This window comes from Seriola dumerili, unplaced genomic scaffold (assembly GCF_002260705.1).
Source record: "Seriola dumerili isolate Sdu_G_001 unplaced genomic scaffold, Sdu_1.0 BDQW01000665.1, whole genome shotgun sequence".
Classification (NCBI taxonomy): domain Eukaryota; kingdom Metazoa; phylum Chordata; class Actinopteri; order Carangiformes; family Carangidae; genus Seriola; species Seriola dumerili.
In genome coordinates, this window is record NW_019174920.1 from 898,812 (window position 1) to 913,243 (window position 14,432).

The 14,432-nt window shown below is 39.4% G+C and overlaps 1 protein-coding gene across 1 annotated transcript in view; it reads right to left on the reverse strand.

Annotated features, from left to right (window-relative positions):
- The window catches only part of LOC111236413 (V-type proton ATPase subunit B, brain isoform), a 34,684-nt gene that overhangs the window by 15,580 nt on the left and 4,672 nt on the right, over positions 1-14,432 (reverse strand). The window contains exons 2-6 of the mRNA XM_022765128.1: positions 3,427-3,482; positions 3,102-3,200; positions 1,267-1,360; positions 603-680; positions 135-274 (exon numbers count right to left, since the gene is read on the reverse strand). Coding sequence (XP_022620849.1) covers positions 135-274; positions 603-680; positions 1,267-1,360; positions 3,102-3,200; positions 3,427-3,482 — 467 coding nt within the window. The remainder of the gene's footprint in view (positions 1-134; positions 275-602; positions 681-1,266; positions 1,361-3,101; positions 3,201-3,426; positions 3,483-14,432) is intronic.

Genomic DNA, 14,432 nt, shown 5'->3' on the forward strand with positions numbered 1-14,432 from the left:
CATTGTGATATGTTTACCTTTAACTAAGAATTTACCAATCAAATAAATAATCACTGTATAAATAATTACAGATTTAATCAGGTATCAGGTGGATTTTTGTCTGTCTGTCCGTTGACATAAACTGATGTTCTCACCTCATTGTGTGGCAGCCCAGCAGCTGAGAAAATTGGGATCTTCTGTCCTCTAGCGATGCTGTTCATGCCATCAATGGCGGAGATGCCGGTCTGGATCATCTCCTCGGGGTAGATACGGCACTGAGGATTGATGGGCTGACCTGGAAAACACAGACACACCATTTCTCTAAGAGACCCCCCTAAAAAAACAATGACAACCTCCATGTTTATCAGACAGGAAACAGGAAACCTCTTCCAACAAAATGATGCAAGAAAATAATGATTCAATACAATAGCTTTCTATGTTTGTTGGTGTGATGGGCTGATTGCATTCAATGTAAACGTTTAAGGCCATACTTTAGGGTTAGGTCAGCAAGGCCATATAGGTCTGATATCGATTTTATATGAGTCACCTTACTCTAAACTAGAGCCTCAAAAATGAACAATGAATGAGTGTTAACAGGAGAAAACAGGTCACTGAGGTCATACCCATAATATCCAAGTAGTCCTCAGCCAGAACACTGGGCCCACGGTCAATGGGTTTTCCTGAGCCGTTGAACACACGCCCTGAAAAGAGAAGATTTTCTGCTTTGAGCCGGGTAGGAATCAGGTCTATTGTGTCATAAAGAGCAGCTATTTGGTTTATCTGAAAGTTGAATTCCAAGGTAATTACTAAAAATACTAATAAAATACGATTCATTAGATGATACTTCCAACCACATCTGATCTATTCTGTTTTGTGTCAGACTCTAAAATGGATGAGAGTGCTCCTGGTGGCTCTTGTTGAGTCTACTAGTAGCAAGTGCAAGTAATTATTAATTCATGGACATGATTAATGATATTTCAAAAACAAAAGCATGTTTACTTCATACAGCTGTTCAAATATATGTAACCTTGTGCTGTACTGAGATAATCACACTGATTGAGACATTCAGAGATAAGGTTTATAAAAGGTTTGATTCAGTGTTGCTTTTACCATTCACTGAGTAGATTCAAAACATTAGTAAAATGAGCAAATTGAAGGAAAATGCCGCATTCAACATGTAAAATGTTCATCTTTGTGTTACAAAGCAAAGAATGAAGAGAATTATGTGGAGGATTATTACTATATCACTATATGTAGATTAAATTTGCCGTGTGAAACTCATCGTACCCAGCATGTCCTCTGACACTGGGGTCCGCAGGATATCGCCAGTGAACTCGCAGGCCGTCTTCTTGGCATCAATGCCTGATGTTCCCTCAAACACCTGAACACACACACACACACACACAATTATGATTTTTTTTAATTTTTCTCCAGACACCATGGTGAGTTACAGGTGTCCACCAAGAGTATACAGACACTCTGTGAGACTGCACTGGTGCTAAATGCTCACATAAGCATGCTAAAATGTTTACAATGATAATACTTGCATGTTAATGTTTAGAAGATACAATGCTTACCATATTTACCATGTTGGTTTAGCATGTTAATCTTTGCTAATTGGCATTAAAGACAAAGTAGAGCTTGAGATTATGGGACTGTCATTGGTTGTAAAAGGTATTTAGTCACAGACCAAAGCATCAAAAAGAAACTTTGATCTGATGATAGAGCTACATGAAAAGTCAGGAGTAGTGATGTCACGAGAACCCGTTTCACATTTGTCGCAGGTCATCGAGGACAAGTTATAGATGACCAAAAGCCAGTGGGCATAGAGCGTTTCAATGACTTCACTTTGGGTAAACAAACTGTCATCTCCCCTCCACCTTCTGCTCTCATGCAGCTTCATATAAGCTCACTCCACCTCCACGTCTAATGGTTGGTACTGTGCAGTCACTGTGGTGGCCCTGGTCTGGTCCACACAAAACATGCTGGGCCTCATCCAATCCAGACCAAATTTTTCTGGTTTCATATTACCAAACAAGCTGCCGATACTCATCAGGTTTTGTTTCATCTTTTTTGGCAAAGTGTAATCCTGCATTTTGTGAGCACTGGTTTATGTCTTTGACTGCGTCTGCAGAGGTCGACTTCATGCAGTGTCCTTCACACTGTCTGATCAGTTTCCACAGATACTCCCTGTGCCAAGTCACCAGTTCTTATCCATCTGTTTTTTCAATACAAGGTTGCATAAATAATGACTGCAGTTCTCATTTTTTGAGGCATCACTCAACCTGCTGATATTGGTAGTATGACTCTGTTCAGTTTGTTCACTCGCCTCTCCTTTATGAAGTCTCACAATCTGGTTTCATACTTGCTCAGGCAGTCATGTTGCATTAGACACAACCCAAGCAAAAACTGAGAAAGCTGTGGTGGAGGATAGATTATCTATCTGACCTCTTCGTTTTTAATAATTCATAAAAATTGATTATTCAATCAAACACATTTCAACTTCAAACTAATGCAGTTATTCTACCATGATATTGTTCTCAATCATTTAACATTTTAGTGAATGGATGTTTATTTTCTTTTGAAAGGACGAGTGTGGAGGATTTAGTGACATCTAATGGTGAAGTTGCCGATTGCAACCAACTGAATACCCCTCCCTCCACCCCTCCTGTCGTCCCTCCCTTTTCAATCGTGTAGGAGAACCTACGGTGGCCTTCAGGTAATGTCCCTAACCCTAACCCAAAAACGTGAAAGGTCCTCTCTAGATCCAATGTTTGGTTCGCCATTCTGGGCTACTGTAGAAACATGACGGTGCTACATGGTGGGCTCTGTGGAGGAGAACCTGCTCGTTCTAAGCCAACACAACATTCTTAGTTTCAGATGATATAAACTAACGAAAACATAATTATTAATATTGTATTCCTCTTTAAATCCAACACACTGGTCCTTTAAAGCTGGACACTGTGGTTTATAGCAAATGTTACTCAAACAGGAGTAAACTGCATTTATTGGGGACTATTTTTAGCTGTGGAGTAATACACATTTGGTGTCATAGCGAGTATTCACAGCCACAGGAACAATAAACAAGAGGTGCACCAGGTGCCAGTCAGTCAGTTTCTTACCTGGACAACTGCCTTGCTTCCGATCACCTCCAGGACCTGACCACTCCTCTTGGTGCCGTCTGGCAGGGTCAGGTGAACAATCTCTGCGTATCTTGGGAACTAGTTCAAAGAGATTGAACAGTTTCACTACAGCTGCTCAACAATTACATTTATATCACCAATACAAACATTAAAACACATTTTTCAGTTTGCTGAATGGTAGTGTTGACAATCCCAACCTCATTAATAAATACTATCAATGAATCTTCACAATAAGTGAATATAAATGAATATGAGTTTTAGGAGGAGTAGATACATGAGATACACAGTTTAATAAAAACCTCACCTTCACATTATCCAGGATGACAAGCGGTCCATTTACACCTGACACAGTGGAGTAAGCTGAAAGAGGAGAGTTACATCATCGTTACATTGAGAGTTACAGATCTCTGAATGTTTTTTTTTCCTCACACTGCTATTGTATGGAATACGTGTTTATAGGTCCAGTCATCAGACCATGAACTCACACAACCTGCAAATTTTTCTCCGAGCTCAAATCCTTGTTTCACTGGACTGGATTTGTCAAGATTCAAGTAAGTAAATTAGCCGAAATATTTTTATTTGTGTTTATTACAAAGTCCAGAACATGTAGATGTTAAGTTATTGTGGAAAACATTCATCAAATTTGATTTTGAGCTTGTTGTGTCTATGTTGCAATTTTACAACACTGGGTCTTTGTGCTAGTTACAATGGCCTGTGCACCTGTCACATTACATGGAGACACTGAACTTCTCACGTGTTCACATATGTAAAAAAAATACCATTAGAAATATAATATATGCATTGATTCACTGTAACTAAGTTCTATATGTGTTTTCTCTGTTATTTTTTTCTAGTTTAGACCAGAATTGAATAAAAGAATTAATAGTTTTTGGTATTTGAAACTCTATCTGTAGCAGCATTTAAAACTCCATCTGCATCTAATCAGTTTTAAAAAAACAACCTTTTCACTGATCCGGGGCTTTTTCTTTTAGCTTTGTGAGTTTGCCCAATAGCTGCTTGTTGCATGTGGAGACTGGAAACAACTTCTGAATGTTCTGGGATGGGTTGGGGGATGCTTGTTGCTTTGTTCATGCCCACATTGCAGACCATTCTCACCTGTGCCTGAACAATGCAACAGGCATATGTTCTGGGGGATGGATGCATGCATCCCTTTTAGTGTGATAATAGAGGGCAGAATTGGCCAGACAGTGGTGGAAGTGTTCCGAGTGAAGATTCAAGATCTAATCGTAATCCTTTCCACTGTCACACAATACTGTCTATCATATGTATGTCATTATATTTTTTGCATTTCAGAATGCCACAGCACAGAGAGATCATCAATACATTGTGACTCTACACTCTGTTGACTATGACAAAATTTAGTTTTGTAAATAGAACAAGTAGATTTGTAATGTAAATTTGATCCTACATTTTTTATTAATAAATGACTTCATTAAGATATGACTGTTGTGTTATTATTATTCACAATGTAAACTATTATGGGGCTAAATAGGCAGTCAACCCTGCAAATGAAACCTGAGTTGCTCTGTATATATGTTCAGACAATGTGAGGACAAATACAGAAATTCTGCTCCCACTGAGGCCCAACGATGCAATATTACAACCTTTTCCTAAAAACTTACTAAAAGGTAAAGAATTCTAAAACACTTTAATTTCTGCACCAGAGGCCTCCTACAACATCTGGAAGGTTAAAACATTTTTTGCTCATTTTTTTCTATGTCTGGGTTTTACAGGGTTAAGAGGCCACAGGGCAGTAAAATCAGGCAGTGCTGACAATATCCCACAATTGACAATTTCCTTGTGTAGCTGAAAGCTGAAGTGCTCACAGCCAATACAGTTAATAATCACAAGCTGACCTTTCACGGTGAGATGCAAACAGCTTTCATGCCCAAATGTCAGAGGCAGGCAAATGTCAGGAAAAAATGCATGAAATTCACTTGTTCACGAAGGGTGAGGACAATTACACAGTCACATAGTTAGTTCTGAGCCTCACAATGACAGACTGCTAAATGAAGGGTCATCACTGATGAAGGTTAGTGGAAACAGCCTGTGGCCTTCCCCCATATCAAACAATAATAACTGCAGCAAGATGTACTGAAAGAACATACTAGAGCTCAATGAAAACTAACATTGCACAATGCCATTTCCCTGAACTTCAGCTGCTGCAGACTTCTGTAATCACTATAAGAAGACCCAGTAAGTCACTTCTTTATTTGTGCTTAAAAGAGCATTCCAGTGGTTTCACACAAACAGCGCAGTAAATCCTGTGCTCACAACTTATATCACCAAAAGACAGTTCACAACTGATGCAAGTGGTGCCATCATTTTTAAATGTTAAAAGTTTTTCCTGGTTCCAGTTCATTTCAGAACACTATCAAAATCAACTCACATAGACATGAAAGTTGCTCAACACAGTTAACGCATCATAATGAAACTTAAGTTCACACTGGCTTTTGTTAATTACTTCATTTGAGAGTTTTAATTGTGTTAAAAGTTAAAAGGGGAAGTTAAAAGTTTTCTGTGAATCCTTCCTGCTCATCTGATGAGAAACCTTCTCCATTCTGAAACTGATGACAGGAAACTCAACAGGGGCTACAAATACCCAGCAGACATGAGTGATGGAAAAAATGTCAATTTGTCATCAGTTGTAGTGAATGGTGTATGGTGAGGGAGCAGAGAGACAGGCACTATATATATATATATATATATGTGTGTGTGTATATGTGTGTGTGTGTATATATATATACGAACTATATAATATATATATATATATATATAATATATATAAATATATATGTGTATATGTATGTGTGTGTATATATATATACATACATATATATATATATATATATACTATATATATATTATACTGTATATATATATATATATATATATTGTGTTGTATGTATGTGTGATATATATTATATATTATATACATATATATGTGTGTATATGTATGTGTGTGATAATATATACATATATACATATATATATATATATATATATATACACACACACACATACATATACACACACACACACACACACACATACATATAATATACAGTAGTTGGGTGAAATAAAATATTGTGTCCATTGCGGAAATTTGGATTAAAATGTTTGAACAGCAACAGGCAAGGTGGAGGGGGCAGTCTGTGTGAAGTGGTGGTGGGGGGTAGTGCTGCCCATCGTAGGGTGGGATCTCATGTCAATTTAATGTACTTATATTACAATTTATCAAATAATATATCAATAACAGATGAGGAATTTATGACTTGTAATCATTAATTTAACACTTTATATTTGCAACAAAGAAAACTTCACAATCAAAACAAACATTTCATCCAGGTATAGCCTACACACGTCTGCAGGACAAAATCTAAGTTCAGTTTACAGGCCAGTTTAAAAATGCTAAATAAACCAGACTGAAATAAATCCTAAAGGAAATGAGAGAAACAGATCATATGGTATGGACCTAACCTGTCGCTTTCATTGAATGAAGAAATAGTCTGTTCGCGAGTTTGCAGCGAATCCACTGACAGCCCCCCTCCTCCTCACCATCCCTCTGCACATCTGCAGACTTGAGGGTAAATGCAAAGACATGGGACTGGAGGGGGTGGGGAGCTCGAGGTGACAGCATTGTTTCCACTGGGTTTTCTATCATGGTCTGGTGTTCCTCTTTATCTGTGAACTGTCAATCTCAGGACTGATATCAAAGGCGCAAGGAAATTAGAACAGACTGGTACGAACATAAAGCACTAAAGCTTAGCGGGGTGCATCCACTATGCCACTAATTAGGCAGAGGCCAACAAAATAACCTGTCAATGCACTACAATATTTCAGCTATTTCCCACACACACCTGCATTTCGCTCTCTATTAGCTAGACAGGCAGTGTGTGTGTGTGTGTGTGTGTGTGTGTGTGTGTGTGTGTAGTGGAAGGTGGTGGTGAGGGGCTGGGGCAGAGACTGTTAAGAAAATGATTCTAGATCTAGATCCATTCTAATTTTTTCTGCTACTTCATTGTAACATATACAGCAACATAGATTTCATATGTGCAGTCCACTCCTCTGTAATGATGGGACAGTGTGAGTGGACGGTAAAAATGCATTTCATTCTTAACCATGTGGACAGAAACATAATTCAGCAGGCCTATACTACATCCAAATCTACATGTTAAATGTAAAGTGTACTTGTCCTTCACAACAGGACAACATGCATGTCAACTACAGTCTGTCATTCTGCTGTGAGGCTTCAAACCTGCTCCAAGAATTATTAAGGAACATTTTTATGACAATGATTGACATCTTTTTACTTTTACCTCAGACTGTTCCTCATACCTAACCACACAATTTACAAAAAGACATGCTTTTATTAAAATTCCATCAAATTTTCACATTACATTTTTTGTTCCTCCTCACATATGGCAGATTGTCCATGTTGGCCATGTTTATAAAAGGACTCAATAGCTACATTTAGCCTACAAATTGTCCACAGATCTCAAAAGAGATACATATGGCTATTTCCTAAATAGTGATAATAGTGCTGCAGGGAAATTGGGCAACATAATTATACAGGAACCTCTCAGGAATCCATAAGTCTGTGCATCTTTGGGTAGACTTTGGTCACAGTGACAGGGGGAGGGAAATGTAATTTCAAGACCTTTTAAGTGACTCTGACTTGGTTCACTCACTATGACCATCAAGTTACATTTGACCACCACAAAATCACAGAGACATACAAACAAGAGACGTACAAACAAAAGAGAGATAGAATCTACTGTATTTGGTGGCTGCAGCTGTCAGAGGACATCTACTGGATTACTCCTGAAAATCTTGAACATACGAACAAACATGTATCATTTCATGAATTTGCCTTGATATTTTAAAGTTTCTATACTCTGCAGTCAGAAAATGTGGGGAAAAATGTGGAGACTTTTGTCAGTTAAGTGTACATACTTGTACCACATATGGTGTACAATTTAATTCTGCCCTAACATCACCCTTGTTTGATTCCTTAAAGAAAATTTATCGGACATTTGGTGGCACTAAGTCTTAAGTGTGTATAATTCCTGAATGAGTACTTCCAGTGGGATTAGAGGCCTAACACTGTCTCTATATGCTAGCCCATCATTATAAGAATGAAAAAAAAAACAGGACACTTACATAGAACTGTGATGATTTAAAAAAAGTGGTTTGCTCTCTCATTTCACAAGATACAATTGCTCAATGGCCTATATGTTCATGAGGTGTGAAGTAGCAACATTTCCCATTAGGTTTGGAAAACTTTCTCCACCCCTCTTTTGCTACTTCAGTTCAAGTGCAGCAGTCCCCTGGCTTGGCATGCAACGGCAGTGTGGGTCACCCTGCAGCCTGTTCAGCTGCCAGAGCTCTTTGTGTACAAAGATGTTAATTGGTCCTAATCCGCCACTAGAAGCTGTTTTGGTAGCCTGACCTCGCACCCTGAAGGACACCTTGGTGTGAAATACTAAAGAGCCTATTCAAGTGCCAGAGAAAAGAGGCACAGAGCATTCCAACACAATTTCAATTTCCAGCTTTAAGGGGTTGGGTGGGGGGTCGAAGGCGCGGGATGTGGTGGTGTGGGGTAGGGAGGTGGGGGCTGGAGCTGGGATGGAGATGAGGGTGCATCATCATTCTGACAATAAATGAACGCTACAAAGCAGTGGCTGCTGTGATGTGCAGCCTCACAATCACGCCTTAGCCTCTACTTCAAGGGATTCCCACAGCCCCACTGGACATGGGAATGCTAATTGCCTCAAGCCTACAAGAAGTCCTCACCCCCACCTCACCTCACCTCATACACATAGCCAAAAACATGTAACAGTCCATAAACCAGCATGATTAAATTACTTACAATCCCCAGACTCATTCTATAACCTCTGTTTCTATGCTGTCAGGTTTCCATTGAAATGAATGGCTAAAGGTAGCAGCCCAAAATAAAACAGTCTATCACAGGTCCACAAACATGTGTAGATCCACTACACCAGCTGTGATTATTTACCCCCTGCACACCTGCAGGGGCTTAGAAGAGCAGCTCATTTGAAGATGTAGAAGCTTAAAGAATAGGAACAGTCTAATACAACACTGCCATAAGAATGTTGACAGAGTTATTGATTGTTGTTTTTCCTCACACAAGCCAAGCAGAGACGCCTTCACAGAGTGTGTACAGTGTAAAAGATGGAGGACGAAAATCTACAGTCTGCTTTTTACAAAGTCGACAAGCAGCCTTATCTTTACTGAGTTTACCTACAGGTAGGGCTGGGCGATATGGCCAAACTGTTATAATGATAAAAAATTTCCATATCAGTCGATATCGATATTTACACGATAAATGCCACATCGTTATATATTTCAGGTTTAAAGGCTGATTTTTGCTCCTGGGTGAAAGTTGAAGAAACCAGACAGTCAACTGTGGTTCACTGTTTACTGTTCTATTTAGTCAGAACATAACACTTTCCAAATAGCAGAACATTTAAAAACTCTGAGGTACAAACATTCAAAATATGATAAAATATGCATGATTAAAATCAAAACTTTTTTCAGTCGTTTTTACTCAAATTAAATAGAAAATGAAGTTCTGCAGTGTGATACAGCACACATGTAACACGACCAGACTGCGAAATAAAAATAATAATAAAACAGATAAAGAAGATTTGCACTGGGTACTGGCCTGGCGCTCGTTGAGGCTCCACTAATACTCGTTTGGGCCTGTAATTTCTTACTTTCTGTGTGTTCTAACGGGTGATAATGTTTGAAATGATGAAACAGGTTTGTGGTGTCTTTGCTGGAATGTGTCTCCAGCACACTTTGCAGTGCGCATTGCGCTGTTTTTTGTCAGTCTGTAAATAGCCAAAACATCTAACTACGGAAGTTGAGTGGCCTCTCTCGGAGACGATATCTTTATCCTCCGAGCTGCATTCTGCTTTTTCTGCGGTGGCACTTATTTTGCCTTATTTGCTTACTCCGCTCCATCTTCAAGCACGTCAGCCACTACGTGCATCTGTAAATAATATCACATGCATTTATACTTCTCACCGTGCATCCTAACTTGTGCAATGCAGGCCTCTATTCCTGCAGCATGATTGGCTGTTCGTGATTCATTTGTGGGCATGCTATAAGCATGGAAATTAATTCTATCGAACATTTTTAATGTTTCTATTGAGGAAAATAATTTTGCGGTTTTATCGCCAAGCCCTACCTACAACTGAACAGGGCATGGTCCTCCTATTCTTTAAGATTCATATTCATGAAACCAAGCCACCAAAAGATTCAAGCCAAGAAGTCCAAATGTTTTCATGAAGGGGGGAAACACAGGCAATGAAATGAACAGCAAGTCTGACTGGAACAGTTACGAAGGGACTGAAGTAAAAACATGGCTTTGAATATGTCTGTATTTATCAATGTCACTGCCTGTACAAAGCAAAATACTCCAACACGTGACTCCATCAACATGTCACATGTCAACATGCCATCTCAGCATCAATAGGGATCTATCACAAGGTATTCTCGGAAACGCAGGAATATGATGATCGATTCTAAACTGGATGCAATGATGAAATCACTATATCTTGTTATTCCTGTCAGTTGAGACATTGCAGATGATTTTATGTGTAACCAGTTCTCAACAAGTCTGCTTACCAACCAGGCAAAGCAGGCAACTACCCTGAAGCTCCAGTGCCCCTGGGGGTCCTCAAAAACCTAGGGCCAGGTGGTATTCTAGCATAGCACAAGTTGTTGGTTTCTGGATGACTAAGAAAATGCTGTATTTACAAAGGGCTTTTTGGAAGGTTTCTGTGCTGCTAAACATGGTTTCTTGCTGGGAGCTGGTGGTGGTGAGGTCGCTTGCCAAGAGCTTCAGCCATCATTGTGTTTAAAATATAAGAGGTTAGAGTACAGTCCTCTGAGCAGCTGCCTCTTCAGGCCTGACCGGACACCACAGTGACTTGTTATTGGAAAGTGACCAAACAGTCTGGCTGGACCAGGGCTAGCTGGTTAGCATGCTAAAATCTGTAAACAAAGTGCACGTGCACTTGTTTCATTTCAGCTCAGTGTGAGAGTTTGTACTGACAACTGGTTACATTAAGTGCAATAAAAGATGTTGACCCCAAACGTCTGAAAGTCAGGACAAAATATCAGCGCTCTTTAAACATGCGCTGCCAACTCTCCTGCTAGCTACACAGAGAAGCTGACAGTCTTCCCCCAGTATGGCGAACAGCTTTTAGAAGAAATAAAAGCATTTCATGACATGCCTCTTTCCAACCAATCTGTGTTATCACATGTTTAGAGTCCTCCTCCTAGTTTTGACACTCCTACAAAATGAGACCGGCTTTTGACCCTACAGGTACACAGGTACTCTGCATGAAGAGGACTCACTGCCTCACTGCACAGATGGTAAATAAATATCATCAGGCTCCACCCAGGAGCATATTCATGAGTAGAGTGGGGCCTCTTGTCTGTGGGGCCTGTCTGCTGGTGAGTAATATATTGGAGGAACAACGCTGTCAATCACATCAACATGGAGCAGAATTTCAAAGGCATGTTTCCAACATCTTGTGGAATCCATGTCACAAAGACTTGAGGCCCTACCCAGTATTAAGTCCATCACCTAAAACCTCCGTACAAAATGCACATCAAACTAAAAGTATTGTTTGGTAGAGACTGACCCTAGTTTCACAAGATCACCAGACCAGACCACCAGACCAAGAGGTGTAGTACGGAGACTTTTCCAGCTACATTCATTCATTCATGGCAGCCAAGCACATCTGAATTTTCATCACCATGGCAATCCCCTCTGCATAATGTTGCATGTGTATCACAATTTGTCAACAGTAATCATGTTACTCAAACTGTTAGACTGTTTCAATTATTTGCTAAGCTAAAGTTGTTGTGTAAAACTACTGCAGATCCACACATCCTGTAGTACCGCCAGGCCTTTGAAGCTAGTTTGTAGGTGGGTGACATCGTTTCTTTTGTGCCATCTACAGAAAAACATAGACAAAGGCAACAAGCAGAGATGAGATGGACACAACTCTACATGTTGTTGTTAGCTGGTCTACAGAAACAACAACTGTTCAATCAATTGTCATGAAAAACGACAACTATCCCTAGAATGCGCCACCACAGCTTCACTGTCAACTGAAATTGACGCTGGCCATTTATACTGAATTCTTACACTTGGTCCTGACCATCAGCAGTATGTTGAAATGCTAAAGAAAAGACCGCACTGCTTCCCATTTCCTAGAAGACAGATACTCAAATATGTCCATGGTTAATTTTTTGCACTATGACACATCTTGAAAACTATAGCACATACTCAGAAAGTTAACTGACTGTGGAAATGACAAGTTACATATTTTACAATTATAAAAACTAAAATCTTAAACTGTAATTACATAGTTTTTGAGATGAGATTGAACAGAGCATACAAAAAAGGGTAACAGGTCAGAATAGAAGTGCAAACTATATCTTCAACTATAAGATTCATTAACTCCAGTACAGTGCAGCAGAACATTCTTCTGTGTCTGATTCAGTGGATAAAATACTCAAATTAAAATCAAGAACAATAGTTTAAGAAATAAATAGGACAAAATCTATCATGAAATATAAACAAAGGTCATCCATGTGTCCGGGTACCACTTTATACATCAGTATATAAAAAGGCTAAACCACTGACACAGTGTCACGCAGTTATTCCAACGTTTGGCAGAAGTTAAGCAGTGGAATGGGGAATTTCCTGTATTTGAAAATACATTTACTTCTCTAAATGACTCAAAAACTCTTAAGAAGAAGAAGAATGTCAGAAAATGAAGGATAGACGGTCAGCAAGATAGAAGAAGTGAGACACTCACAAGGATGAGTTTCTGTTCATGCAACAGACAGAAATGGTGTCAAATCCTTAGCCCACATTTTAATGTTCTTTCATGAAAAGAATGGCAAACGCCCACGGCACAGTCTTTCTTTCTACTGACAAAGTAGCTGCTTAAGCCTAATTAGAATGTGGATTATAGAACTGTTACAAAAATAACATTGATTTTATAGAAATTACTTTCATAGTGACAGATGAGACATTTGTTTACTGTGACTATATTATTACAATTAATTAAATCTGTACAAAGAAGTATAGTGCCTTGCTCCATGTCTTTTCATAGCACTAAATGACAGAATGCACTACTAAAACAAAGACCAGCCATTTCTTGGGCTAATAGCTTTTGTCACATTTGACATGAGAGAGACAAAGGCCTCTTAAAAGAAAAGACTTGGTCTGATGAGAAATGTCTTTATTTGTTTATTTTCCTGCTCTGTCTCTGAGTGGCTTTTCAATAGCTGCCTCTCTTAGAGCTTTGTCAAGTCAATAAAGTACTGAAAAACCATCTCATTATCCTGATCTTATAGACTGCTTGACGCCTGGCAACTCTGTGATTTCCTACACTCCACACTGACGTTATAGTTGCTTCAACCTGACACAGACATGGCTGATTCTGAGGCCATTTGTCATGTGTTGATGTCAGATCGTGTGATAAAGGAGACGTCCTGCCTCTAATAAATCAAGTCATGACATTAGCTATTTCTCAATTCAGGGGCCGCCCCCGTCGAAAGCTGCATGTGAAGACCAACTGCGTCACAGCGATGTGACAAGGCTGTCCCATTTTGGCGGCTCAAATGTGTCCTTGGTTTCCTGGGCAATTAAAAATTCAACGGGTGGATCTTATGCAGCCCAAAGATTCATTGCTTGCCAGTGATGAATCAGTTTTTAAAAAGAGTAGAAGGTGGACTTCTCAACAGCAGCTGAGGATAAACAGGAAATCCTCCATAGAACAGAGATGATATATCTTATCTGGTTTAGGAATGTCTCTGGATCCACCAGGAGGAGCTGAAAAACATTGCTGGTGAGAGAGATGTCTGGACAGCCTTGCTAGACCTGCTGCCTCCACGATGTGACCCTGCATAAACGGCTGAAAATGGAAATATGGATGGCTGACGAGGCTTTTTTTGATCCTTGATAGTATCAAACCAATTCAAGTCCATAAAAGTATCAAAGTTGGATACCCAGCTCTAGCTGGGACACTAAGGTCTGTTCATTTGACATGACAAATTTCTCCCCTTGATTTGGTTATTACACCACCCTCAGGGGCATTTTACAGATTTTACACATGAAGATTAGTTTTCTTGTCCTCCAAATGCTACTCAGCAAATGAAAACAGTTGTGTAATGTAATCCATGGCCCTGAAGGACCTCTGTCATGTCTCAGAAAATACCTGATTATGGCACAGT